The sequence below is a fragment of the Yarrowia lipolytica genome, chromosome 1C (genome assembly GCF_001761485.1).
Source record: "Yarrowia lipolytica chromosome 1C, complete sequence".
Lineage (NCBI taxonomy): Eukaryota > Fungi > Ascomycota > Dipodascomycetes > Dipodascales > Yarrowia > Yarrowia lipolytica.
The window spans coordinates 2,937,494-2,964,404 of NC_090772.1; the positions used below are offsets into that span (position 1 = coordinate 2,937,494).

Genomic DNA, 26,911 nt, shown 5'->3' on the forward strand with positions numbered 1-26,911 from the left:
AACACGACTCTCGAACAACCATCAAAAGCCCAAACTCAATCGAAATTGACTAGAAACAACTCCCGATTCACTCAGGTCGCATGTAACACAAGCACACGACTTTTCTCTCTACAAAATATCCCGTTCTGGTGCCTAAAATGACTGCTCAGTTCATTTTACTTTCCCGCACAATTGCATTGTGTTTAGGTTCTGTTTAATTAAGTCCTCTTTGGGCGATGCGGTGAGACATGTTTAGTACGAGATGTTGACCATATCTCGCCATCGGAGAGCTATGTGGACCAAGGCGATAATTTGCGGGTCTTCTTGGAGGTGAATTCCACTTATTTCCGCCTCAAAATTTCAAAAATCTCTACTCTAGCTCATTTTGTAGGGCTCTATAAGGCTCTTTGCTTTTTCTCCAATCTCAACAGTCCCTAGCTACACTGTAGTTTCCAAGATTCATAGGAATGACATCAAACAAGAAATTTCGGGGCAGATTTTTTCACTAAGTCTCTACACCATCTATAAAAGCCCATTCAGCTTGTCCCGCCCCTCCCTCATGGACACAAAATCCCCTATATCATCACGTTCCAGCTCCCTGCCGAAACTCTGTTTGTTTACCCCGTTCCCAAAACGGCAAGACACAATCAGTGCATGGAGTTGTAAATTATGCAGGCCTGATGGCATAACCAACAACCGCTACTGCAACTTTCATCCTGATCGTGAACTTGTCCACATCCACAACCCAGACCGAAAATGGACACTCCGACCCGTCCCCGAGCCGATCTGGGCTCCATCAACCTGCTCAAGGGCTCAATTCGCAACTCGATCCGAAAGAACGCCGACAAGAGTGCAAACAAGGAGAACCGACCGGTGGATGTCGACACAAAGTCGCACGAACACAAGCAGTACGAACACAAGCAGTACGAAATCAGCTCACCCAGAGCCGACATACAAACGGTCAAGACTTCGGTGGACGTAAACAGCCCCTCCGTGATGGCCACGTTCGATTCCAATGGCCAGCGAATCTTCCAATATGGACGTCCTGCCAGTCCCACAAAACAGCTGCGAAAGTCGCGATCGAATGCCTCCATTTCTGGACCAGCAGCAGCCGACTCGTCATTCAGCATGCCTTCACCCCAAATCGCACACTTGTCGCCCAAGTTCAAGCGAGAAAACGACTCGTGGAGCACCCCCAGAATCCAGGCCAACAACCGAACCAAAAGACCCCCTAGCACACCGCTGACTCCCGGACAGTTCCAGCAAAACGTGCGACGTGTCAAACTGGGCACACCCGCTACAGTGAGCACATGCAACCTCTTTTACCCTCCTTCTCATGGACTGGCTGATGATGGAGATGACGAAGACGACAAGGAAGACTCGGAAAACCACACGGCCCCTTTCCCAACGATACCCGCTTTCAGCATTGACACACCGGTCATTTGCAAGCCCCTGCCTTCATTCAACCCCAACTGGGACTCTCCTGATTGCCATCTCAGTGACTCTACGCCCATGGGAACCCCCGACACGGTGCTGAAGATGAGACAATACATCACCAAGCTCAAGAGCAAGCCGCGCTTTGTGTCTTTGGCTGACGAAGATGCTGCGAATGTGTCTCTGTCGCAGTCGCAGGACACGTCCCAGGACTCTTCTTTCGGTCCTGTTTCTCCTGTCAAGTCTCGAAAGCAGCCTCTCATTGATCTTGCGGATCTCGAGTCGCAGCTTGTGACCCAGAGATACGATCTGGAGATTGAACAGATGACCGACGTGTTGGATTTTATGAAGCTTGAGGCCAAACTGAAGGTGTAGAGGAGGAGAGACCGATAACGATGTGCTAACGAAATGTTGTATTATAGATAATGTTATGAGATACCATGATAGAAAAGGAATATTGAATGTAGGTATGTTGTTGGTATAGATTCACATGAGCCTTGTATATTGATTCTCATTTAGTGATCTACGATCTACTAATGAGTCTTTCATATGGTTTTTGGGCTAGCAAGTAGACCTACAAGTAGCCAAATCTGATGCAACCTTTTACTTGTACCGTATGTACTTGTAGATACACGTATTTAATCCGAAATACATGTATTAATTGGCTTGACGTTTATACTGAAGAAACACCAATTAGCCGTACGTAATTAACACTGGTATAGCCCCTATTAAGTCATTTAGCTGCTCCCTAAAGATTGCATTAGTCCGTCGACTAGCGCAACCCCTAAACGGATCCTTACAAAGGTGAATAACGGAATTGTTATTGAGAAGGGGTAGTCGTACCTTCTGGTGACATTTTCAACAGGCTCATGTCTTTAATAGACAAGTTATGGCTCCTTGAAGGTTCAAGTTGAATAAGCTAAGTGCATGGAGATGAAAGAGAGAAAAGTGGACTGTGGTGATTTTCTTAAATGGGAGAAAATGGGAACAAATAACGGAGCATTTTGTAACACATATTTCCAGTTTTTTACTGAATAAAATCACAAGAGCAGGACACAGAAGGGAATCTCATTTTTACCATGCTCAATGTTACCCTTTCCCTCCCCCTCCCCCCCATACACACAGATTATGAACAAAACATAAGGTTTGGCTTGCCACAGCACATAGAGCCTCAAATGTCTAAATGTTTTACTCCACACCTCTTTTTTTCTGCCCAACGACAACGCGACTCTTCATAGCAGCAACTTGCTAGCGACATAAAGAACACATTTCCAGCGACACAGACACGCGCAGACGCGATTGAGCGAAAAGTTGGCCGTTTAATAAGTCCCGAAACTCGATTTTGCACGATTTCCTTTTTCTAACACAGAACAAGTAAGTATGGGAGACAACATGGATGACGCCATGGAGATTGTGGGGGACAGCGATTTTGCCACGGACGTGGAGGGGATGATGGATGGTGCTGTGGAAACCAATGACGCCACTCCCGAGCTGGATTACCCGATGGATGGAGACATGAGTGATGTAGAGGACATGCTGGAGTACGAGGAGGATGAGGCTGCTGGAGGTGGCGACACAAACCGAGAGAAGAACGACACGGAGGATGCTGGAAGAGATATTGCGGGGACAGAGACGGAGACAGAGGCGGATGTGGGGGATCGAGAGGGCATCGACTCGACCGAGTTTGTGGGTGATGACTCAGCCGCTGACTCAGCCGGCGTTTCAGGAACCGATGCTGGTGGACTTGGGTTTGTAGAACCGACTTCTGCCGCAAACCCAAACCCAACCTCGGTTCCCAGCGCTCCCAATATGGATGATGCGACAGCCCATGCAAAGTCTATTTCGGACGGTCATATTCATATGCAACAGGGAAGCCCACAACAAAAAAAAGATAAGCTCCCCAACCAACAGCAAAATGAGATATCGTCTGGACTCGGAGCAGTGGCACAAGCGGGGGACCATGCGGTGGAGCGAGAGACGCAAGAAGGAACAACACAAGCAACAGAAGGAACACAAGGAGCACGGGCTCTCAGCGGGTTGGAAGACGTACCTCCCTCAGGACATGCCGCAGACCAAACGGTACCCTTTACCGTCCATGCCGACCATGCAAATGCCATCGATGGTGCCTCTGTTGCTACCGGGACTGCCTCTGCCGCTGAGACTGTTGACGTGGACCCTACTGGTGATGACAGTGCTGGCAATGGTATTCACACTGCTGGTGGTGCAGATGGTTTTCGTGGCATCAACCATGGGTCTGCTGCTCATGGTGGCAATGCTGCTGGCGACGCTGGTGCTGGCTCTTCTGTTGGCACGAGCGGCAACACTGCCGAAACAGGCGTTCAGCAAGATACAGCGGACGTGCCAACAGACGTTCATGACATTGGTGCTGCCGCTGGTGCACCCAATGCTGTACATGCGACACATTATGACGCGGAGGCTGGTGGATATGAACAAGCTGCCCCAGATTCTGTGGCGCATGAGCATGCGGCTGCTGCGGTACACGGTGCGCATGAGCCTGATGCCAGTCAAGCTGACGGTGCGCCTGACTCTGCTGCCGGTCAAGCTGACGGTTCACGTTACCATGTTCCCGGTCAGAGTATCAATGCGCATGTGGAGCCGGCTGCGAGTCAAGATGCAGCAGGTCTACGAGGCCAGGCTGATCAGGGGCATGAACGTGCTGCGCCTGAAGATGGTGGGTTAGGCGGCGACAGCGAGTTTGTGGCCGAAATGAATGACCTGGAGGACGCAACGACATCCTCCGCGGCTGCAGTTTCCGCGGCTGACGGCGGACCGGGCGCTCTAGCTGCTGGCGGGGCCGCCGAGGAGCTGCCTCTCGATGAGGCAGCGTCGGAGGCTTTGCAAGGGCATGAAGATGCTGCGGCTGCCGAGCTCGCCGACAACACGGCTGAGTACTACGACCAGTCGCTCGATCTGGATCTATCTGTGCCTGTTTTGGTGCATTTTGCAGAGACTGGCAAGACCTATCTTGTTTCTGGCGAGCACGCCGACTATCCGCCGCTGTTTGAAGATATCCGAGGCTCGGAGCTACAGGAGTATTCTATGGAGGACGTGTTTGGGCTCATGCGACGGTCTCTGGAGGGTTTTTGCTCCATGGATGAGGAGCTGGTGCTCACCTGTGCTCAATTGGGTCTTGTGTTGGGCGAAGACAATGTGTGCAGCAAGGATGCGACATTGATGGATCTTGTGCGCCTTTTCCAGACATTTGCGGCCAACACGGTCGATTACCAGCGGCCCGCCACGTTTGACATGCGTCTCAGCCTGTCCCAACGGTTCATCTCAAACTATAATCGGCTCTACAGTTTGGCTCAACAGGGCCATAGTTTGGTGGATTTGAGTGATTTGTCCCGCCACGTGCAACAAGGTTCGGTTGAAGATGTCGCGGAGGTGGTTGGAGGAGGTAACCTGGGCAAGGAGATTCTGGGCAGCAATTCCGCTGCTCTAGAGGACGAGGCTCAGGTTGCGGAGGAAACTTCGCGAGCCCAGGAGGCCAGTCTGGAGTTTGCCAAACAGGCGTTCAGCGGGTCTAAACCTAATGAGGATCCCGAAGATGAGTTGGATCCGGTTTTGGAAACCAACTATTTGCCTCTGAAGCGAGGCGCAGAGGACGGCGAGGTTGAAGAAGGCTCGGATGTCAAGAAGGCCAAGGAGGAGTGAGAGGGGTAGCGCGGGGGGGGTAGAAATGTAATCCTTATCTTCTATATAGACTATAGAACGCGATACAAGTGTTTCAAGTAGATGGTGGCAAAGTGTTTATGGACCGTGTAGTACGAATGTATCGTACAATTTCTTTGCTGCTATAGTGTTACAGTCTATTGTGACTACTTTTGCTCTTGTTAGTGACGCTAGAGGCTAGAAATGAAAGAGATACCAGCCACTATGCGACGCTACGTGCAGTGGTGCCCACGACGCCCTCACTCCCGATGCGGCATTACCATGTTGACGGCCCACATTTGCAATCTTTGTTATTATCGTATTTATTTACAGATTGTAATCACCGTATAGTTTGAGACACCCATCTGCCGCCGCCTTGCCGTACTTTAGGGAGTTTAGTGACGTCATGCGTGATGGATTATTCTGCTGCTAGTGGTGGAGGGGCTCCAAAATAGAGCGGATGGCGTCCTTCGGAGTGCTAGGGCGTATTGGGGTTGTTCTTGCGGCTCCGTAGATGCCACCGTGTGCTTTCTGTGTCCTTGTATTGGTTGTTGTCGGTGCAGAGATCTGAGATTTTGCTGATAATCTATTTACGGGCAGTACATATGACGGCAAAAAAACGTGGTTAAAAAACGAGCTCAATGTGGATATGTGCCGTTACTGTGTACAGACGATTAGACGATAAGGAGGACAGATTGCGGTGCGATCACAGTGGCCGATCAGACGGGCGGGATGTTTTATCTGCGGAAATTAAATAGCGGTTTTTGTTTGTTTTTGTTTTTCTTGTTTTTCTTGTTTTTCTTGTTTTTCTTGTTTTTTTATTCTAACACATGCAATGTATTGCGCTAGCAGCCAGCAACAAATTATGGATAATCGAGTTAGCGCGGCCGAGTGGCTGACACAGTGTCTCATTGGGTGTTTCACTTGTGTCTGACTACGAGCGCATCCGGGTATGAGTACAAATGCGAGTGCCATTGGCTGGGATTGCAACAAGAAGACTATCAGTTGTTACGGCTCTTTCCATAGATGGTGGAGACTATGTACTGTGTATGTATAGTAGTACATATTGTAGTAAAATTGTCTTGTACGCGTTGGATGACAGTTAGGGCGGTCCATTAGCACACTTTGAAGCGGGGATGTCTTCGTATTTTTGTAATATCCGATGGCAGGATGTTTAACTGGAGAGAGACACCTTGGCTTGGTGAAAAGATGGGCAAGCTGAGACAGGGTGGATACGTTGGTTGTTGACTATGATTGGATGACTTTACGGTGGTGTGATACCATCAAAGCGAGACGCCCGAACAGTCTTTCTGATCCAGTTGTACGGTGATCATACTGTCCAGCCTATCCTGACGAAGGTCGACATAACACTGCCTCGGGCTTAATGCGACGGATGGTAGTTGCGCTAAGAGCTGTCCGAACGTTCACAGTTAGTTTATGTCTACAACCAAGGGTCTTTCAACAGGACAGTACATACGTACAGTACATACTATAAGTGATATCTCCTCGGTCAACATTTTCCACAGTAGACAATAAAAATTGAGAGTGGTATATGACAAATGGAGGATCTCGGTGGCTTCAGAGATGTATCTTTGTACAAGCATGATACTCATGCCATAACTTCTGTATCTAAAGCATGCATCCACAAAGTGCACATCTCTCCCCCCACCCCACCCTGCCGTTGCAGAGTCGGCCCGGCTTCGCGATGTTTAATGGATGGTCCTGAACCTTGTCCCTATTGGGGTAGATGAAGATGGGCGACAAAAGTCACGTTGGAGAGTCCGGAAGGAAAATAATTTTACAAAGATTGACAGCGAATACTCACGGTTTCACGTGATTCAAATCTCCACCAGGTTTTTTCTTCTAATCTGCCGATTTCATGTGCTTCGTCAAGATCAGCACTCTCTAACGGTTACTGTATATTAATGTCGTGTGGCTGATATAGATTGGCAAAATTAAGTACGGGATTAGCAAGTATTGTGCAGGCAACAAAAATACAAATAAAGACATAAATACCATTATTAATGCTTCTATGATAATCTCAATCTATCATCCAGTTGATATCCTCGTTATTACACACACTACAGTCCCCATCTTACGTCTTACCAACTAACTTTAACATATACTTACCGCTCTAGTTGAATGTCTCCAAGTAACACACATCACAGCAATATCCCTCTCAGAAACACCTGGTGTAAAATTCCTTTTTCAAAATTGCATCGTCTTCCTGTGCCGATACAAATTCCACTCCTTGTTTTCTTATCATGTGGCCACGTCGCTCCACAGCGTTCACACATCCATCTCATCTCTCATCCGCTTGTCGGAGGTAGGCAAACTCTATTACCAGCATGCATTCACCCTTTTTTACTGCTGTCAAAAACAGCCTACAAGTACACCAAACCGCACACGTTCAACCGCCTGTTCATCTCTGCAGGTTTCGCGAAGATGAAGTTCCGCATTTCGCTGAAATGGCAGCTGTCCTTTGCGGTGTCGTTCACGGCCTTCTGCTGCCTAGGTCTGTTGAGTATCATCACGTACTTCAACAACCAGGGCACAGTTTTGGACCTGCGACGAAACCGACTGACGGTCATTGCCCAGCTGAAAAGCTCACAGATCAGTTACTACTTGAAATCGCTCCAGACAGGGACGGTGTCTCTGGGGTCACGTGAGTTCCTACAGACGCTACTGATGGACTCGTATAACGGAGCAAGCATCAACATCACGGCCCAGGTGGATCCGTTTGTGACGGCTCTGGAGAGCTCCGACGGGCTCGGAGGCGTGGTTTACGACTACGAGTTCAACCAGATTGCTGCCGTGCTGTTGGATGACCCCGTCACACAGAACGTAACCGAGTGGCCCATGAGTATGCTTCCTGTGACTCTTTCGCCGTTCCAAAAGCAGATTCTCCGCACAAACTCGTGGATGTTGCAGGGGCCAGAAATCATAAACAGCAGAAACGACTTTGTGTTCACCATGACAACAGCTGTCGGCAAAAACGGGTTTGAGTTCCCACAGGTCAACGGCTCCATTGTGGGATATATTACGGTACTAGTCAAGGCCAACGGACTCATGAGCATTCTCAACATGAATGACGCCGTTACTGAGGCGTCGAAATCCGACCTGTCACTTATCTCTCTCACCGACGACACCTCGGAAGCAATCTACAAACAATTTTCGCTCAAGAACGACACTTTTATGGACTCTATAGGTAGAGAGGGTATCCGTTCGCCACTCATCGACGACATGAAATACACCTACGCGCTGCCAACAAACTCGTGCATGACCTGCTACACGTACGAGTTCCCTCTCAATGCAAACGAGGGTGCATATGAAGCCTACCTGGGGTACTACTTCAACGACAATGTACCCTATGGGTCCATATTGAACGTTCAGTATGCGCGCACAAATGTGGCAGTGGGATACGCCAAGGTTACGACCAACTCAGCAAACACGTATCCTCGATGGGCCGTTATCGCTGCTCAAAGTCACTCCGATGTCTACAAGCCATTGTATACACTGCGGAACATTCTGCTGATTTCCGTCTTCTCACTAGGAGCTGGAGTGTGTCTTGTGACGTTGGTGTTGGCGTCGTGGGCTGTGGGACCCATTCTGAGGCTTCAGGCAGCCACTGATCGGTCTACAGGCCGAGCACACAAACTGGCCTGGTGGCGGAACTTGAGTTGGAAAAAGAACGGAGGAAAGGGAGGAAAGGGAGGAAAGGGAGGTGATGATGGCAAAAAGCCAGCGACAAAGACGTCCATAAACACGCTGGATACGGTTCATTCGGAAAAGGGTGCTCGATCAGATGGGGTACCTGAAAGCACGTCTTCGGAGGATACTCGTATCGACAGCCAGACCAAGGGCGCTACCACGGCCTTCCACCGACGACACGAGTCTCAAGAGCTTAGAAAAATTGTTTCCAACCCCAACATGGAGTTCAAGGTGCCTGCCAAGGTGGAAAACCGAAAGCGGTTTGTGATTGACGAGCTGTCCGAGTTGACGGACACGTTCAACATTATGGCCGAGGAGCTGCGCAAGCAGTACGACACATTGGACCAACAGGTCAAGCAGCGAACCAAGGAAATTGAGAGTGCCAAGGAGCTGGCCGAGACGGCCAACGAGGCAAAGACGCTGTTTATTGCAAACATTACACACGAGCTACAGACTCCTCTGAACGCCATTCTAGGTCTAACTGCTGTGTGTATGGGTGAGAAGGATGTCGTCAAGGTGAAGAGAAACCTCAAAGTCATTTACCAGAGTGGAGAGCTGCTATTGCATCTTTTGACTGATCTGTTGACGTTCAGTAAGAACCAGCTGGGCAAGTTGACGCTCTACGAAGTCGATTTCACCGTCTCCGAGGTGGTCATGCAGCTGGAGAGTATTTTCCAGCAGCCCTGCCAGGATCTGAACATCAGTTTCAGTATTGCGTCGTCTGACCATGCCCTGGTTCTTCATGGAGATATGAACCGAATGTTGCAAGTTGCCATCAACCTCATTTCGTCGTCTTTGAAGTCTCTGACAGGAGGTGACTCGGTTGAAGTTGTTGTTAAGGTCGATATTGAAAAGCTGACATCTGGTCTAGCTAATAAGCATCATTCGTTGGTCACATCATCTACCCGTGGCCGAGGCAATTCCTTGACGTTGGCTACTACCCAGAACTCTCCCTGCGGCTCCTTTACTTCAACCACTAACCGAGAGTCAGTGAGTTCAATCTCCGGTACTGGCTTCCTGTCTCTGGTTGTCAACACTACACACACGGAGCACGATCTCAACGAAGGCAAGGACATTTCCAACGCAATTCAAAACTCCGGAACCGAGCTTGGCTTATCCATTTGTCGTCAGCTTGCGGAGTTGATGGACGGAGAAGTTCATCTTGAGAACCCCTTCTGGTTCCGATTGCCTGTCAAGATTGGCGATCGAAGCAACTCCGGAATTGAGGAGGTGATCCAGCCCAAGGCCAAGAAGAAGAACAACGTCAGCAGTGGTCTAGTGATCCAAGCACCTGCTGCCAACACATGTGTGGAGTCAGCTACCAGTCCTCCTGTGCCTGCCACCCCCACTGTGGCTCATCCTACTCCTTCTCCAGTGCCTATACACCCGCCCTTGCGTCCCTCACTGAGCAAGGTCACTGCCGCCACATGTAAGGTGCTTATTGTGGAGGACAACCACGTGAACAAGGAGGTGATGACACGAATGCTCAATCTGGAGGGTATTCGAGACGTGTCTGTTGCTGTGGACGGTCTCAAGGCGGTTGAAGCCGTGGAGGCCATTCTTGCTCAGGGCCAGATGTTTGACGTTATCTTCATGGACGTTCAGATGCCTGTGATGGATGGAAGAGAGGCCACTCGGATCATTCGAACAAAGTTGGGTTATACAAACCCCATTATTGCCGTGTCTGCGTATGCTGATCAGTCCAACATCAACGACTGTCTTGCCACTGGTATGGAGACCTTCCTGGCCAAGCCTCTCAAGCGGCCTCAGTTGAGAGAGGTTTTGATTAACTTGGGTATTCAAGTGAAGGAGAGAAAGTAGACCTGCCACAGCGAAAGGTCAGTTTTTATTTATTACTAATGCATATGATTTTATATCGACATTTGCCATACAACCCAGTATCGGTACAAGTGCTGGTACATACTGTACGAGTACTCGTGGTGGAAGAGGGAAGAGCAGGATGCGAGCAGACAAGGGGTTAACTTTTCTGAGCAAAATCCATACATTGCTAATGCACGATTACCAATCAGCCCTGCTTTTACGGCTGTCGTAAACGTTACCTCTTGCAGCTCTTATTTTATGATGAATCATCCCGGAGCGTTCCGTACAGTACATACGAGTACGACTCGTGATGGATGCGGTTAGAACAGCTATGCAGGATTCATTCCACTATTTCCGCGTTCCGAGATCCGCATAACCGCCGCGTTTATGCAACTCAGCTGGTCCGATTTCGTCACATAGGTCGGAGCTGAGTACATACGACTATCGTACACTTGTACGAGTCGGTGCATTTTTCCGATGCAACTTTTTTTAGTGCAGCCGAGCAGAAAAAAAAAGTGGAGACATAATATTGGAGAGTGCAAATGTGTGTATGGAAGTAGTTTGCACGGTTTCCAGAGCGAAGCTCGTTGTTTAGGCTGCTATTGGCCATGTTACAGTGGACACGGCGGTCCTACCACGCCCAAGTCTCATCACTGAGTCACTGTCAACTGACTTTTGGATCGGCAAAGTTTCGACTCCGGGCTGCGTCGACTGCGTCTTTCTTTTATTTACGGGTTGCTTCGAGTGTTTGAAGGCCATTCAGTATTCATTGGTCGGGTGGAGCTCTTCTGGAGCGCGAGTTTCGAGATTCCGGGTTCTTGTCAGTATTTTGCTCGTCGGAGACGGTTCTTGTGGATATACACAACAATGGCGACCGCGTGGCCAATACAGAATGAGCCATGTCCAGGTGTAGATGTGTAGAGTTAATACCAATAGGTTCAGTGCTGTTGTCAGTGTAGCACAGGGTTAGAGTTGGCTATAGCTTACTCGATACCTTCCGGGGACATGGTGAAGTGAGTCGGTGACCTCGATTGAAAGAGCCCAATTCAGCGGTTTAAACGAGATATAGAGCAGACAGAGACGGATAGTGAGAGAAGAGATGGGCTGATTAACAGAGAGACAGGCGGAGACAGAGGCCACAGAGGCCACAGAGACACAGTGAGGGATATAACCAGAACAAGACAAGAAAAAAAGACAAACAAGACAAACAAGAAAGAGACACGGCGAAACAAAGACAGCTTCGACGACTCGAATGTTGATTATCATTCATTCTTAGTCCAAATGTAAGTTGTGATCTCACCAAATCCTCTTACTAATGGTCCTGCAAGTAGATCTCGTTCCCATCGCCTCCTCTAGACCCATCGGTTAGCTCGTAACGCTCTTCTGCAATGGCAGCTAAAACTTTACAAGCCCTGGCGCTGTCGGACCATTGACCCGGAGGTTAGCCGCATTGGCCTGCATGTCAGGCGAGGCTTTTATTAACACCGTAGCGAAATGAAAGGGATGATCACTCGGCTTCTTTGGATGTAAATTGGCGGGGTTTTTTCGGTGGGTGTATTTCTGCGGCCCATGTTGGCCGATGAACGATATCATTGGCCTTTTTTGCTTTTTTCCCGACTGCTTTCCGGCGATTTCCAGCGTGTTGTTCTTGTCGATATAATCTCCGTGTAGGCTGACCGATTTTTTTAATCTTTACCTTTTAATTTTTGACTGTTTTGCATTCTCATTGCTCCTTCCCAAATTGCAGTGTACTGTACTTGTACATTGCACAACCTTTTCAAAGTCATTGTGCAACTCTATGGGCCATCGTCGAGGCTCCAGTAGGCGGCCCACCCAACGTATGGAGCTACCGGGCGAAGGGAGCCAACTTTGCGGCATTTACAGAAGCCATCTCCGTGTCCTTAGCACCCTTGTGGCGCTCAACAATGGCCTCCAGATCCACTTGTGATGTGGAGACTTGTGCAGCACGATGCGTCTGTAAGACCCGTTGAATCCGAAACTCAGACCCTGTAAAAGTGTATTTTCGGGGAAAGGGCATCATGCGATTCGCAGACCAAGGGGGAAGCCAGACCGAGACTCGGTGCTTGTGCTCCTGTTCGTAGTGTTTTCTCACATTCGCGACAAGTGAGATATGCTTTAGGCTGGGATCGGAATGACACATGCAAATAGGAGACGACGGTTGGTGGGCCCGAGCCCCAAGCCAGGCCTCGTGAGCTCGGTAAACCCACCTCTGAGCGCGCGCGCCGTGGTATGAATCCAGTCCTTCCCTGGATGGGACATGCGCATGCACTCGTTGTTGCACTGCACTATTACGTCGTATGGCCACTCAGGCCCGGTTGTCACCCGGTTGTACTCACCCATTGTAGTTGGCGTCGGTTCTTGGTCTGCTCGCAGGCCAATCAAAAACATCCCAAACCACACCATAATATGGCGTGTGAGATGCAGCACTTGCGTCTGTGAAAAAAGACTATCTGGCTGCCACCAGGGACTTATATAGACGTCGAAATACCGACAAAATAAAACAGACACCCATCACACAATCCCAGTAATCAACCATGCTCACCGACGCCCAGATCAAAATCATCAAGGACTCTGCCCCCTTCCTGGCAGAAAATGGCACTGACTTTGCTGCCAAGATGTACAAGTACATGTTCGCCACCTACCCCGAGGTGATCCGATTCTTCAACCAGAGCGACCAGAAGAACCTGGCCCAGCCCAAGATTCTGGCCCACGCTCTGGTTGCCTACGCCTCCAACATTGACAACCTTGGCGTGCTGTCCGACTTTGTCGAGCAGATTGTCGTCAAGCACGTTGGCCTGCAGATCCAGCCCGAGCAGTACCCCATTGTGGCCGCTTCCATCATCCACACCCTCAAGGAGATGCTCGGCGAGGCTGCCACCCCCGAGTTCATCGAGGCCTGGACCGTGGCTTACACCCAGCTGGCCAACATTCTCATCGACGCCGAGAAGAAGCTGTACGAGAAGCAGGCTTCTCTGGCCGGCGGCTGGGAGGGCTTCCGAGACTTTGTCGTGACCAAGGTCGAGGACGAGTCTTCCAACGTCAAGTCCGTCTACTTCAAGTCTGCCGACGGCAAGCCCGTTTCCACTCCCATCCCCGGCCAGTACGTGACTTTCCTCTTCACCTTCAACGGCCAGGAGACCATGCGATCCTATACCGTTTCCCAGAAGGTGACTGGAGACGAGTACCGAATCTCCGTGCGAAAGGTCAAGGGCGGCCTCGTTTCCACTTACATCCACACCGAGGTCAAGCCCGGCACTCAGCTCAAGGTTGCTCCTCCTACCGGCCGATTCACCTACACCGACGATGGCAAGAAGATTCTCTTTGTGGCCGGCGGCATTGGCATCACTCCTCTCATCTCCATCATTGAGGAGACCAAGGGTAAGGAGGGCAACGCGCTCATCTACTGTGACCGATCGCCCGAGACCCAGCCTTTCGGCAAGTGGCTGCAGGACGCTGGCGTCAAGACCACCAACGTTTACTCCGAGACCGCCGACAAGCGACACATCAGCAAGGACGACTTTGCCGGTGTTGATCTCAGCAACGTCAACGTCTACCTTCTGGGCCCTCCCCCCTTCATGACCACTGTGCGAAAGCTGCTGAGCGAGCTTGGTTTCTCCGGCGAGATCAAGACCGAGTTTTTCGGCCCTGTCGAGGTTTAAGACACCTCTTCTGCTAGCGGAAAATCTCTTGGCTCCCTTTACAGGCATTTGTATGCACTCCCGTCGCATTATTGCCCGTTTGGGGGTGTGGGGTAGATTTGAGATCACACCATATGGGTGTCATCCAGGAACAGATGCACAGCCTCTTATTTAATTAATTCAACAATGACCATAGAACGTGTTTGACGATGGAAGATGAAATGATCAGGCAAAGACAGTGAGACAAGGAATAGATCGTGGAAGGCGTGGGTTGCGTAGCAGAGGGGAGGGTGTTGGGGGGGATGAGGGGATGAGTTGAGGTGACACAGCCTGGGTTCAACAAGAAGGAGGTTACTGTCTTGGGTTTCTGGTGGCTATTGGAAGAGGGCATGCTCTTATAGCTATACAGTAACCTGGTCGCTTAGGGTATGTATACGGTGTGGAGGTTTCCCCGGAGAAGCACCAGGGTTTATCGTACACGGAGTCCGTGGATTAAGAAAAAAATGCACATGCGGTTACTGATCACGAATTGTGGAGTGCAGGGACACCCTGGCACATGTGTTTATTCCTTCCACGGTCCACTGCTGTCTTGGTATACCAATAGTTCATGGTCTATGGTCTATACTTGATCACTGGGCACGGAATAACTCGGAATATCACCCACAAGCCTGCTCAACAAGACAGCCACAACGCACAAGGAAGAGTCATTGTGGGTGGTGTAACAGGCCAGGGGTGTACACGGTGGCTGTTCTGCCAACACGTCAAAAATTTTCCCGTCTTCTTTCTTAGTCTCATTCACTTTCAGGCTAGTGAATCTACCCCGCATTCTGCATCACGACTCTGACAGCTGAGGGAGATAGCTCTGGCCAATGACACGACACGGTACCAGCCTGCGGAACAACTCGCGAGTCCTACGATGTAGGTGCCACATTCTTTGTCTGGTCCACGCGATCGTGTTGAGATATGTTTGAGCGTGGCCGACACGGCTGGGTATTGCGGTAACGGTGATCTCTCAGAACATGGCACCATCGCGGTGGTGTTTCGAGTAGAGAGTGGCTGTTAAAAGAGATGATGGAACTCACACACTCGCTGGGTGTTCTTGAACCGGTGATACCAATGCATGGAATACCAGCACTGGCAACATGGATCCCCACAAACACACACTTTCCCAACAAGGTGAGAGTTTCATTAGCGTGGTTTCCATGCGCGGCGGAGAAAATGGACGTGTGAGACGCCAGAGACTGCTAGTGCAGAAAGGTTTTCGTCTTGGCACGGATTATCCGGTGGGACTCACGATCCTGGCTGGTGTATGGAGATACTGGCAAACTCACACGATGCTTCTTCATACTGCATTCTTGACACTGACATTTGTGGGGTGTCAGCTCAAAATCTGCTATAGTGCTGTATCAAAAGCCGGAGGTACTTGGTCCACAGGTGGAATACCTACTGATCCATTCCAGTATCGCCTCTGCTATACTACACACTCTTGCCTTCGGACAGCCTTTCCCGATCAGTACATCCTAAAAGCAACTGTTCAACGACCCTGTGGTTCCCCTCTGCGGCTACTTTCGGGTTCTAAAAACAAAAAAAAACCAACAATTTTCCGACTCTTCATTTCGCTCCGTTTTTTTCCTTTTTCTTCTCACAAGGTTGCTTGGCAAGTCAGCCAAGTGTGGAGTGGCATACAACACACGATGGGGAAACGAGCTGGTATTTCCCGGTGAGAAGGTGATACCGTACCAAACAGATACTTTATGATACCAAAAGTTGTTGGAAAAAGTGCCGAGAACCGTTCGGTTTTGGGAATTTCAAGTCCCATCTATTCTCGACGATGCTAACTATATCCCATACCAGTATCATCACGGACTGTTACACGTCCTCCTGTCTATGACATACCCTTGTTTGAATCCACCCAATGCCAAGATCTGGTGCAATCCAGCTGGGGTAAATGTCACCAGCTCGGGCCTGTTGGTCTTGCCCGAATATAAATACTCCATTCACCGCTGCTTCTACTTGCTCTATCTCCATCAGCTAACACCATGGATCTCGACAACTACCCTCCTCCCGATCTCTCATGGTCTAACATCAAGCACTACCTGGGCACTCGAATCTCCACCCTGAAGCCCCCGAAGCTCACTGAGGCTGAGAAGAAACACATGAACCCCATCCCTGCCCTGCGACTGCTCAACAAGAAGCAGTGGCTGTTCGTGGGTGTGGCTCTTGCCGGCTGGACTTGGGACGCCTTTGACTTCTTCTCCGTCGGTGTGGTCGCTACGCAGATCGCCGAGGACCTGAATGTCACAGTCAAGGATGTCACCTGGGGTATCACTCTGGTGCTCATGCTGCGAGCTGTTGGTGCTGTTCTGTTTGGTGTGGCCTCGGACCGATATGGTCGAAAATGGCCCTTTATCTTCAACAACTTTCTCTTTGTCGTCCTGGAACTCGGAACCGGTTTCGTGCAGACCTACCAGCAGTTCCTGGGAGTCCGAGCTCTGTTTGGTATCGCTATGGGTGGTCTCTACGGTAACGCTGCTGCCACTGCTCTTGAAGACTGCCCTCCTGAAGCCCGAGGTTTTATTTCTGGTCTCTTCCAGAAGGGTTACGGTGTAGGATACTTGCTCTGTGTCGTTTTTGCTCGTGCTATTGCTGATACTTCTCCTTACGGCTGGAGAGCTCTGTTCTGGTTCGGAGCCTGTCCTCCCGTGCTCATCATGATCTTCCGATTCTTCCTTCCCGAAACCGACACTTACATCCAGTCAAAGAAGAACGCCGAGGCCGAAGGAGTTGAGAAACAATTCTGGCAGGGAGTCAAGACCACCTTTAAGTCGTACTGGCTCATGTTCTTCTACCTGGTTCTCTTCATGACCGGCTTCAACTTCCTTTCCCATGGCTCTCAGGACCTCTACCCCACCATGCTGCGAGCTCAGCTGGGCTTCGACAAGGATCAGTTTACCATCACTAACTCTGTTGCTTCTCTGGGCTCCATCTTCGGTGGAATGGTCATTGGTCACGCGTCTTTTATTCTCGGCCGACGTCTTACTATTCTTCTGGCTTGTATCCTCGGTGCTGCCTGCATCTACCCATGGGCCTTTGTCACTGGTCCCGGTATCAATGCCGGAGTCTTCTTCCTGCAGTTCTTTGCCCAGGGAGCTTGGGGAGTCGTTCCCATCCATCTCACCGAACTGTCTCCCCCTGCCCTTCGATCTTCCATGATTGGTATTGCCTACCAGCTCGGTAACCTGGCCTCTTCCGGTTCTTCTACCATCCAGGCCACTATCGGTACCCAGTTCCCTCTGAGAGACGAGAACGGAAAGATCCGACCCGGTGTCTACAACTACTCGCTTGTCATGGCCATCTTCATTGCGTGTGTCTTTGTCTTCCTCTTTGTCGTCACCCTGCTTGGTCCTGAGCGACGACACGCTGAAATGATTGCTGGTGGTGCTGGACACCGATCCGAGTCTGACGAAAAGATCTACGACGAAGAGAAGGGAGCTGCTGTCAATGTTGAACAAGTGGAATCGCCTGCTAGCACTCCTGAACGTTCTGCTAGCCCGTTGCCGACCACAGAGGTCAACCACACCTCTGAGACCCTCCCCGGATCCCAAAAGTGATCATTCCATAAAACGTATTTAATAAATGAGAAGAATTTTTGAAACTGAAGGCTTGAAACCGAAGACTTGTATGACTTCTCTTCTGCTGATGCTTTGGACAACCGAGAAATAGACACCATACTAAAATCACGCTAAACTCACGCCAAAATACGAACGACGCTAAAAACACGACGGCGCTAAAATGCTACAGCCGTACCAATCTTACAGTAACGGGAGGTATATGTCTGTACATACTGTAGGCGGTATACGTCAAGCTGGATCAGGCGATTGTTTTGACATTACTTTTGTACCTATAGCGCAATACTTTGCTGTGCAGCAGGTTCGAATCGCATCCCTCGACTATGACTTCAAAAAAAAAAAAAAAAAAGTGCCAAAGTAATGAAAAGACAGCTGGTATTGTTTCAACAAAGTGTAGCAGTAGATCCAACAGATAAGAAACTTCCGCTTCGAGATTTCCAGCCATTACCCCACCTGTCACTGTCAAACGTCTGTCGGTGTTTGGTCCAAACCTACACGGTTAACACCCCGGATATCTACATGCCCCCCCCCTGTTAATGATAGGAGTTCTTTTCTCCTTGATATAACAGCCATGTGTCTCACATTTCAAGGTTAATAGTCATAAAAGGAGATTAACCCTGCACCCGAGACCTGTTGATCCTACAAGTACTGTACGAACGACTCCTATTGTACGTGGAATCACCAGCCAAGGTGCAAATTGGCGAACGTGTGCTGTTACAAGTCCTTGAGCAGTTATCAGTTCCTCCCGCAAAAGTAACTCTCTTCGTAATATACATTGTCTATGATTGTAAATGTACAGTCCAATATTCCTCTCATTTCATCAACTACCGTGCTTCTCCACCTCTGAAAAGTCATACTCCTCCTTACCATGTCGCTTGTGATCAAAGACGTCCTTGATGTATCCCCAATTGAATCTCCACACGTGGACCTCGTCATTAATAATTCCCACGAACCGGGACTCGTATCTGTGGTACGGAAGAATGATTGTCAGTCGCTCGGTGTCGAGATCTAACACGGCTTGACGTTCAGGCGTCCACGAGAACAGAAACCGCTTCGTTTGGTCGAGAGCCAGCTCTCCTTGATTGAATTGGGGGGTATCGTACTTTCTGACAAGATGAGTGGGTCCGTCGGGAGACGTCTGGAGACGCAAAATGCAGCCATCAAGGGACACAAACAACTCCTCGCCATTAGCAACACAAGGAATGTTAAGCAACCAATCATCCGTCTTGAAGAAATCCAAACTAATGTCTGCAATGTGATGTGTTTGCTCTTCCTCCCAGTCCACATAATACAGCCCATTGGCCTCCTCGTCTTCTCCACCGCCCATTATCACCAAAGGACACTTGCTTCCTACAAGCTTGATAATGGCGTTCTCCGAGGTGTCTTCTGAAAGTCGCACATGTGTGGTTGGAAGGTCCTGGCTCGGTTTTTCCTCCTCTCTGACCTCACTAACCGCCCACACCCCTTCCTTGTCGCCTTCTTCATTCTTGATAATACCGTACATGAACTGGTTCTTGTCGTCAGTCAGTTTGTATTCGCAGTAATTGTCGCCCGGAAAACTGAAGTTCCAGTCGATCTTGTCTCCTTTCTTGTCGTAGGACCAAAATCTGTGGATTTTTCGTCCCTTTGTGTCCTTGGACGGCTCCTGTCCAGACAAATTGTACCTGATTTCGCTCTGCATTCGAGTCTTGGACGATTTTGGCGTCGCACGTAATTTGATCATATCCAAACGCCAGCCCTTGTCGTCGCCCTTGGCGTACATGTTGATACATGGTGCATCTAGTTCCACCTCAATTGAGCCCTTACCTCCTCCGACAGTTGTAGAATAGTCGACTATACTGAAGAGATCAGCTTCGGGCGGAATGGGTTCGTTCAGATGCACTCGGTCGTCGTCGATCTCTTGCTGTCTCATGTCCTCTTCGGTTCTCGTTAGACCCATCGGCACATCTGCAAGCCATTCGGCGTCTATCGTGCCGATTTCCACTTTCTGAGGCTGCGGCGAAGGATTCAGGGCCGGAAAAGCCAGTACCAGATTCACCATATCCTGTCCATCCAGATGGGCGATTATCTCACGCAAAATAACCGGCGGGGTCGCTTCCAAAGACATGTCGAGGCGGTGTAGCGAAAAGATTTGAACCTTCGATTCTGCATTAGCGATATCCAAGCCATTTCCAAACCCAAATTGAGGTAGAATCGACCATGCGTTAGGGAAGCAACCCCGACAACAACCATGTCGCCGAATAATGGTGGAGAGAGTCATCGGATTTCTGCCAAAAGACATACATCTAACATAAAAGTCGATACAATCCGATTTCTACCTCGTCTAGTTCAGATTTCTCCATAAACATGCTTACTTGAGCTCTATCGTTGGTAGCCCTTGTGCCCATCCTACTCGGTGCGAGTTAGAGAATACGAGTACATGTACATACTGGGAACTTGTAGTTTGTACTTGTACTTAGTTTACAGTAGTTATTTCTGCAGTTCTTATCATTGTCTAGTATCATTGGAGCAACCGGCTTTGATTCTTTTGAAGTCTGGTGAGAACTGATTGTACGGTACTTGCTCTAGGCTGTCTGTCTCCCTCTCTCCCGGACTCTCTGCTCGTGTTTTCTGTTCGGTTTTTTTTTTTTTCATCTCTCCTATTTTTTTCTTCTCCAATAGTGAAAAATTCCCATAAACCTAGCTAATGTCCCAACTAGAAAATCACATGCCAACTAAAGTATCACTGATAGCGGAAAAAGAAGAAAAAAAAGCGAACTATTTACCGGCCTCCCAAACACAGTAAATGATTACAAAATCCATCACTCATAACCTGTCAATTCGATCTCCAATACTACATCCGTACCTCTAGCTATCAAACATACAAGCGAATAGCCGCATATTTGTTTTTGCACCCTCCATTTCCCACCTGGTCACCCCACTTAGCTACCATACAGTAGCTTGTAGCTCGAGTCGATTAACTCCCAACTGCCTTATCTCAACTCTAAGTTGCTTCCTCTCCCTCACCCAACATGGCTCTCAAACGACCCGCCACTCACGCTGGATCGTGGTACTCGTCCAATGCGACCAAACTCGGCGCCGAAGTCGACCGACATCTTGCCAATGGAGCCTCTGTGCTCGGAAAATCCGCTATTCCGGGCGCCAGAGTGCTCGTAGGACCCCATGCTGGCCTCGCCTATGCTGGGCCTCAACTAGGAGAAACATACGCTGCCTTCGACTTCAAGAACATCAAACGACTCTTCATTCTGGGACCCTCGCACCACGTCTACCTTGAGCACGCGGCCACTTCGGCCTTTCACAGCTACGAGACTCCGTTCGGAAACGTCAACGTAGACGTCGAAACCACTCAGAAGCTCAATGACTCGGGAGTCACAAAGTACATGAGCGCCACCACCGACAAAGACGAACACAGCTTTGAAATGCACATGCCGTTTCTCAAGCGACTCGTAGGTGACCAGAACGTGAAAATTGTGCCAATCATGGTCGGTCAGACGTCGCAGGAGTACGAGAAGCGACTGGCCAAGCTGCTACTGCCCTACGTAGAAGACCCTACCAACGCCTTTGTTATCTCCACCGACTTTTGCCACTGGGGAAACAACTTCAGATATTGGGGTTATGCGGATTCAGAGAACTGCGACAATGTCAGCCAGAGCAGAGAAGAGCTCCGAAGAGCTCTCAAGAGATCAAACACCCCCATCTACAAATCAATCGAGTACCTCGACAAGAAGGGCATGGAAGTGGCTTCTCTGACATCCTATGACAAGTGGAAGGAGTACTGCAAGAAGACAGACAACACCATCTGTGGACGGAAACCCCTGGCTATTCTCATTTCCATGCTGGAGAACTATGCCATTGAAAAGGGAGACAAGCCCATCAGTCTTGAGTGGATCGGCTACTCCCAGTCCAATCAGGTCAGGGATATCTCCGAAGGTTCCGTTTCCTACGCCTCTGGCTTTGCTCTTTTGAGATAATTACGCTGGTTCTTGAATAGTGTCTATAGTATTAAAATCATGCCCCTCGTCAATCCGTATCACAGGGTCTACAGAGATCACCACACCCCATCGCACCAATTGTATACTACTAAAAACTACTTGATCTGAATACAGTCTGTTGTTCATTTAAAAAATCTATTCCCAGTCTATATGGCAGAGAAGTCTTAGTGAAAAGCACTCTGCAGATGTCTATCGTGGCCCATGCAAAAAATAGTGTTGTAGTAGGTAGTGAAATGAAATAACGCCGTTAATTAACCCCAAGAAGAAAATGCAATAGTATACAGTATTTTTCCCATCATAAATAATCAATCTCATCTTCTTCCTTCGGAGGTTTGAACCTCTCACAGACATCCAAAACAAGAGCAGGAATCCTGCAACAAAATATCAAAAACACAAGACAAGCAGACGAAAATAATCGGAAGCTTCCAAATCGAAGCCCAGATCATTCTCAATCCCTCGTCCTTTTTTCTCTCATTTTTCCCTCATAATAATCCTCCCAAAATGCACGTCCTGATAATTTTTCTCTAAGAAATGCATAATTTTGTGTAACAGTGGCTCAAGCCACCTCTTACCACCAGTTGTTGTTACCACCCTGGTTACCGTAAGAGGAACCGCCACCGTAAGAAGAGCCGCCGGAGGAGCCTCCGAATCGGTCGTTGGAGCCAAAGCCGCCACCCTGCTTTCGGAAATCCTGGGTAGCTCGAGATCGGCCTCCACCGAAGCCACCTCGGCCACGGCCTCCGCCTCGGCCTCCGTAAGAGGCCTCTCGGGCAGTGGACTCGAGGAACTGAGGAACGTCCTGGTGGGCCTCCTTGAGGATATCGATGAGCTCTCGCACGATACCCTTGTTGCCTCGGTTGAAGAAGGCGGTGGCAATACCGGTGTTTCCGGCTCGGCCAGTTCGACCGATTCGGTGGACGTAATCGTCAATGTCGGTGGGGAGATCGTAGTTAACAACGTGGGTAACGTTGGGGATATCCAGGCCTCGAGCAGCGACGGCAGTGGCGACCAGAATAGGGGTAGTTCCGTCTCGGAACATTTCCAAAGCTCGCTCTCGGTCTCGCTGAGATCGGTCTCCGTGAATGGAGGTGGCGGGGAAGTCCTCGCTCTGCAGAACATCACAGAGGTAATCGGCACCTCGCTTGGTCTCGACGAAGACCAGGGTCAGGCCCTTGCCAGCGGCAGAGAGAATGTCGAGCAGAGCAGAGATCTTGTCTCCATCCTCAACATACTCGACCTTCTGGGTGATGTTCTCAGAGGTGGAACCGACACGGCCGACAGACAGGAAGATGTAGTCCTTGAGGAAGTCCCGGGCCAGCATCTGGATGTTCCGGGGAAAGGTGGCGGAGAACATGAGGGTCTGTCGCTCGTTAACGTCGGGCATGCCGGAGCCCTGGACGATGGCTCGGATTTGGGGCTCGAAACCCATATCGAGCATTCGGTCGGCCTCATCAAGGACAAGGTACTTGATGTTCTCCAGAGAGACCTTGCCTCGGTCGATCAGATCGACGAGTCGACCGGGAGCAGCAACAAGGAGGTCGCAGCCTCGCTCAATGTTTCGCATCTGCTCGCCAATGTCGGCACCACCGTAGACGACGCAAGGTCGGACCCAGGATCGGTAGGCGAACTTCTTGGCCTCGTCGTAGATCTGCGACACAAGCTCTCGGGTGGGAGCAAGCACAAGGGCAGTGGGGTAGGCCTTCTTGTGCATGTGTCGAGGGCCAGTGGGCTGTGGGGTGGGGGAGGGACCGTGGAAGAAGGACTGGGACAGAACGGGGAAGAGGAATCCTCCGGTCTTACCAGAACCGGTCTGGGCACAGGCCATCAGGTCTCGGCCAGCAGCAACAATGGGGACAGAGTACTTCTGGACGGGGGTGGGCTTGTTGTATCGAGCAAGCTTGATGTTAGTCAGCAGGTGCTCCTCGAGGGGAGGAGAGGTGAAAGCGTTGATGGGCTCGGGCACGTCGTTACCGGTGGCCTCGACGGGAATCTCGTCGTAGTTATCAAAGTTGATACCGGTGGACTGGAATCGCTCGTCGTTAGCAACGCCGAAGATTTCAACCTCGGTTCGCTCGTTCCGGGGGCCGGGGACATGCTTACCATCCACGAAAGAGCCCTGGGAGGGGTCTCGGAAGCCACCTCGGTAGCCACCGTCGTTGCCCCAAGATCGACCGCCTCGACCGCCTCGACCACCTCCGTAGCCTCCCCCGTAGGAGCCTCGGGAGTTGTTCTGGAAGGAGTTGGAGTACTGGGAGTACAGGTTTCGGCCAGCCTCTCGTCGGTCGTTGGAGGGGGCGGAGTTGGAGGTTCCGTTACCGGTGGCGGCAGCCTTGGCCCGGTGGGGGGGCACGTACTTGCTTCGGGGAGCAGCGGGGGTGTCGTTGTTCAGATTCAACGACTTGACACCATTTTCGAGTTCAGACATCTAATGTGTTAGTTTGTGTGGTTTGAGGGAAGGAGGATAAAACAAGACATATCGGAGCATATAAATCTTTGAGTGGCGATATGACATTTGTTCCGTCATGGGGTTTATCGATAGGGTGGCGACATATTACTGGGTTTTCTTCACGCTCTGTGACCCTGTGTCGCCGATAGCGGGTGGCGTTCACCACCACTTGCCAAATGTTGTTGCGGAGGGTATGCGCACGCGTGACATCTCGTCTGTGACATTTCCACAGACATCACATCCAAATGGTGTCTGTGCACCAAACTGAACGGATGATAGCACCGCCCGCAGTTGCCGTGGGGTTCTCCGGGTCGATGCCAGCCCAGTAGTCGCTGCCTCGTCTGGATACTCACAATTTTCTTTTCCTTTTTTGTTGGGTATAGATACGCCAGGTGAGTTGTAAGAAGAAGACTTGTGCGTGGGTCTGCAAAGTTTGTGGGTGAAAAAATTGTGCATAGAGTATTGTGCATGTCACGTGGAGTCAAAAGGAGAATTTTTCTTTGGCTTGCTTTGTTTGGTTGCAACCTTAATTTACGCCATGATGTAATGTGTGTCGAGCAACGAATGGGAGAGGGTTGATATGGCCTTTTGGGGCGGGTATTTGGTGGGGCTGGGTCTTTGTGTTTGTCGGTATACATTTTTCGACCTTACAAGCCGTTTTTCGGCCCCAAAAGTCGCTTTTGACGCTTCTTTTCGCTCAGCTTCCGCGAGCCTCATATCGCATCTTTACTTCTTCTCTGCTCTCTCTTTCTCTCTCTCTCCCGTCAAACAACGTTGCCCCTAAATGCGCTTCCCCAATCACATGGCCGGCTAGTTTCAGCAACTCTGTTACTAAGCTCGTTAGATCGAGCAACCCATGTTGCAGCCATGAGAGTATGAGTCATGTGAAACTGTTGCAACCGCAATTGCGAGAGTCGCTACTGGCCGCGGACTTGTAGTCGTGCGGATGCTGTACGAAACTCCATAGCCCACCTTATCTCACCTCATCAGAGAGCTGTCAAGTGACGCTAAGATGCTAAAGTGGCGTTTAGGCTAAGACTAAAGCTCGCCGTTGAGCTGATGATAGTGAAGCTGGCTATTGTGGGAGCGCACTGGAGAGCGTGTACGACTACAAGTACGACTACAACAAGTGTGACAGTGGATGTTACGTCGGACTTACTGCCGTGCAATACTTGAACCTTTCAACTACAGTGGATAGTTGCAATACCATAGAGTATGCCGTCGTATCATCCATTACTGCACACCTCCACACTGCAGTCAGGGGAACGCAAGAGTGAGATATCCTACCTTGTACTCGTACAATGGCGTATGTTCCTCAAGTCCAAGTTTGAATGCAATCTGTTTGTGGTCACGTGACCGTGGTTTCTCTCGAGGCTGGGTCTATATATACCGCCGTCTCCTTCCAGATGATCCTTTCAATGCACCGGCGGTGTTGTGAAATTACTACTTGTAGTATTACGCCCGTCGTTTAATTAGAGTGTCCTTGTATTCTTAGTGGTGATAACGGTCCACGGAACAAGACACGTCTGTTACGAGTACTGTAGCGGGAGGTCGGGGGGATGTGGTATATATATGGCTGGTCTTATTGCGTGTTTAGTTGATTCCACAGGTTTTCTTTCATAAATGTGGCCCCGTTGGCTTTTTGAAGCGACTTGGCGCGACTTTGTAGCTGAAGGAAGACCATTGAAGACCTTTGAAAAGACGATAACGTACATCCTGCACACTGCACTTGTTCGTACAATGGTCATCCGCCTTAGGCTAACCAACTGGGACACCACTGAAATGCTCATCTGCACTTTTCAGATCGTGGTTAGCATTTTTCAACCACCCATGTTCACGCCTGGAAAAGTTGTTTGGGGTAAATAAGCCGAGGTTCACACTACGGATCATGTACATGCTGTACTGTACGAGTAATCACGGTATGAGGGTACCAGTAGGACTTTTCTCGTGATACACCATCGACAGCTACGCCCTCGTGTCGCCACCAGAGTGTCGTATCTGTCTATGGTACAAACCCTCCATCAAACCACCTCTTCCCCTGCAAGACGCTCATTAATACCCACGTGAATTGTCTCCAACCTCGCCTACAGAGTTCAGGTGCAGGTGCAGCTAGAGAGAAAGAGAGAGTACAGTACGCGCGAAGTAGCTACTTGATAACAGACAGGTACCAGCTGGTGTTCAGTGACTCGTACAATTGTCACATTGACAAATAAATGGCAACGTATTCTTCCACCACCTCCCTTCCACCCCTCCATCTCTCCACCTCTCCGCCTCTCCATCACTTGTACTCGTAGTCCTGGTCTTGATTCAGAGCGATAATCTTGCAGGTGGTTATATGGCAATAGCAGTGGCTTTATTTTTCACCCTGAGACACCCAAATGGGCCTTGTTCAGACGTGACGTGTCCTAAGTGAAGGAATATTTTTGGTCTTGGCCACGCGTTGTGCATCCAGATCAGGGTACGGGGAGAAGTGCAGGTGTCAGTGTGAAACCGACCTTCAGACGGCCGATCAACACAAACACACGTCTTCAATTGCCCTCCGCTGTCTATCTCACACGCGCTGTCTCC

At 49.9% G+C, this 26,911-nt stretch overlaps 14 protein-coding genes across 14 annotated transcripts; 10 read left to right on the plus strand and 4 right to left on the minus strand.

Annotated features, from left to right (window-relative positions):
- Positions 1–735: 735 nt before the first annotated feature.
- On the plus strand, positions 736–1,788 carry YALI1_C29382g (uncharacterized protein; the record flags this gene model as incomplete). The annotated part of the gene is made up of 1 exon (XM_502085.3): positions 736–1,788. One exon carries the CDS (start codon positions 736–738, stop codon positions 1,786–1,788), a length of 1,053 nt encoding a protein of 350 aa, XP_502085.1.
- Positions 1,789–2,793: 1,005 nt separating this feature from the next.
- Positions 2,794–5,088, plus strand: YALI1_C29402g (uncharacterized protein; the record flags this gene model as incomplete). The annotated part of the gene is made up of 1 exon (XM_502086.3): positions 2,794–5,088. One exon carries the CDS (start codon positions 2,794–2,796, stop codon positions 5,086–5,088), a length of 2,295 nt encoding a protein of 764 aa, XP_502086.3.
- A 2,139-nt stretch (positions 5,089–7,227) lies between these two features.
- Positions 7,228–10,617, plus strand: YALI1_C29447g (uncharacterized protein; the record flags this gene model as incomplete). Its single annotated transcript, XM_502087.3, has 1 exon — positions 7,228–10,617. The coding sequence occupies one exon, from the start codon at positions 7,228–7,230 to the stop codon at positions 10,615–10,617; it is 3,390 nt and encodes a 1,129-aa protein (XP_502087.3).
- A 477-nt stretch (positions 10,618–11,094) lies between these two features.
- Positions 11,095–11,538, plus strand: YALI1_C29485g (uncharacterized protein; the record flags this gene model as incomplete). Its single annotated transcript, XM_068282508.1, has 2 exons — positions 11,095–11,261; positions 11,307–11,538. The coding sequence occupies 2 exons, from the start codon at positions 11,095–11,097 to the stop codon at positions 11,536–11,538; spliced, it is 399 nt and encodes a 132-aa protein (XP_068138609.1).
- Positions 11,539–12,012: 474 nt separating this feature from the next.
- Positions 12,013–12,344, minus strand: YALI1_C29497g (uncharacterized protein; the record flags this gene model as incomplete). The annotated part of the gene is made up of 2 exons (XM_068282509.1): positions 12,013–12,278; positions 12,329–12,344. 2 exons carry the CDS (start codon positions 12,342–12,344, stop codon positions 12,013–12,015), a joined length of 282 nt encoding a protein of 93 aa, XP_068138610.1.
- Positions 12,345–13,172: 828 nt separating this feature from the next.
- Positions 13,173–14,297, plus strand: YALI1_C29506g (uncharacterized protein; the record flags this gene model as incomplete). Its single annotated transcript, XM_502088.3, has 1 exon — positions 13,173–14,297. One exon carries the CDS (start codon positions 13,173–13,175, stop codon positions 14,295–14,297), a length of 1,125 nt encoding a protein of 374 aa, XP_502088.1.
- A 1,121-nt stretch (positions 14,298–15,418) lies between these two features.
- Positions 15,419–16,000, plus strand: YALI1_C29529g (uncharacterized protein; the record flags this gene model as incomplete). Its single annotated transcript, XM_068282510.1, has 1 exon — positions 15,419–16,000. The coding sequence occupies one exon, from the start codon at positions 15,419–15,421 to the stop codon at positions 15,998–16,000; it is 582 nt and encodes a 193-aa protein (XP_068138611.1).
- Positions 16,001–16,315: 315 nt separating this feature from the next.
- On the plus strand, positions 16,316–17,887 carry YALI1_C29538g (uncharacterized protein; the record flags this gene model as incomplete). Its single annotated transcript, XM_502090.3, has 1 exon — positions 16,316–17,887. One exon carries the CDS (start codon positions 16,316–16,318, stop codon positions 17,885–17,887), a length of 1,572 nt encoding a protein of 523 aa, XP_502090.3.
- An 838-nt stretch (positions 17,888–18,725) lies between these two features.
- Positions 18,726–20,186, minus strand: YALI1_C29576g (uncharacterized protein; the record flags this gene model as incomplete). The annotated part of the gene is made up of 1 exon (XM_502091.3): positions 18,726–20,186. The coding sequence occupies one exon, from the start codon at positions 20,184–20,186 to the stop codon at positions 18,726–18,728; it is 1,461 nt and encodes a 486-aa protein (XP_502091.3).
- A 730-nt stretch (positions 20,187–20,916) lies between these two features.
- On the plus strand, positions 20,917–21,876 carry YALI1_C29584g (uncharacterized protein; the record flags this gene model as incomplete). The annotated part of the gene is made up of 1 exon (XM_502092.3): positions 20,917–21,876. One exon carries the CDS (start codon positions 20,917–20,919, stop codon positions 21,874–21,876), a length of 960 nt encoding a protein of 319 aa, XP_502092.1.
- A 222-nt stretch (positions 21,877–22,098) lies between these two features.
- YALI1_C29595g (uncharacterized protein) lies at positions 22,099–22,425 on the plus strand (the record flags this gene model as incomplete). Its single annotated transcript, XM_068282511.1, has 3 exons — positions 22,099–22,112; positions 22,160–22,180; positions 22,245–22,425. The coding sequence occupies 3 exons, from the start codon at positions 22,099–22,101 to the stop codon at positions 22,423–22,425; spliced, it is 216 nt and encodes a 71-aa protein (XP_068138612.1).
- Positions 22,426–22,465: 40 nt separating this feature from the next.
- YALI1_C29618g (uncharacterized protein) lies at positions 22,466–24,322 on the minus strand (the record flags this gene model as incomplete). The annotated part of the gene is made up of 1 exon (XM_502093.3): positions 22,466–24,322. The coding sequence occupies one exon, from the start codon at positions 24,320–24,322 to the stop codon at positions 22,466–22,468; it is 1,857 nt and encodes a 618-aa protein (XP_502093.1).
- Positions 24,323–24,462: 140 nt separating this feature from the next.
- YALI1_C29624g (uncharacterized protein) lies at positions 24,463–24,981 on the minus strand (the record flags this gene model as incomplete). Its single annotated transcript, XM_068282512.1, has 1 exon — positions 24,463–24,981. The coding sequence occupies one exon, from the start codon at positions 24,979–24,981 to the stop codon at positions 24,463–24,465; it is 519 nt and encodes a 172-aa protein (XP_068138613.1).
- A 374-nt stretch (positions 24,982–25,355) lies between these two features.
- On the plus strand, positions 25,356–25,620 carry YALI1_C29628g (uncharacterized protein; the record flags this gene model as incomplete). The annotated part of the gene is made up of 2 exons (XM_068282513.1): positions 25,356–25,368; positions 25,415–25,620. The coding sequence occupies 2 exons, from the start codon at positions 25,356–25,358 to the stop codon at positions 25,618–25,620; spliced, it is 219 nt and encodes a 72-aa protein (XP_068138614.1).
- Between the last annotated feature and the right edge of the window lie 1,291 nt (positions 25,621–26,911).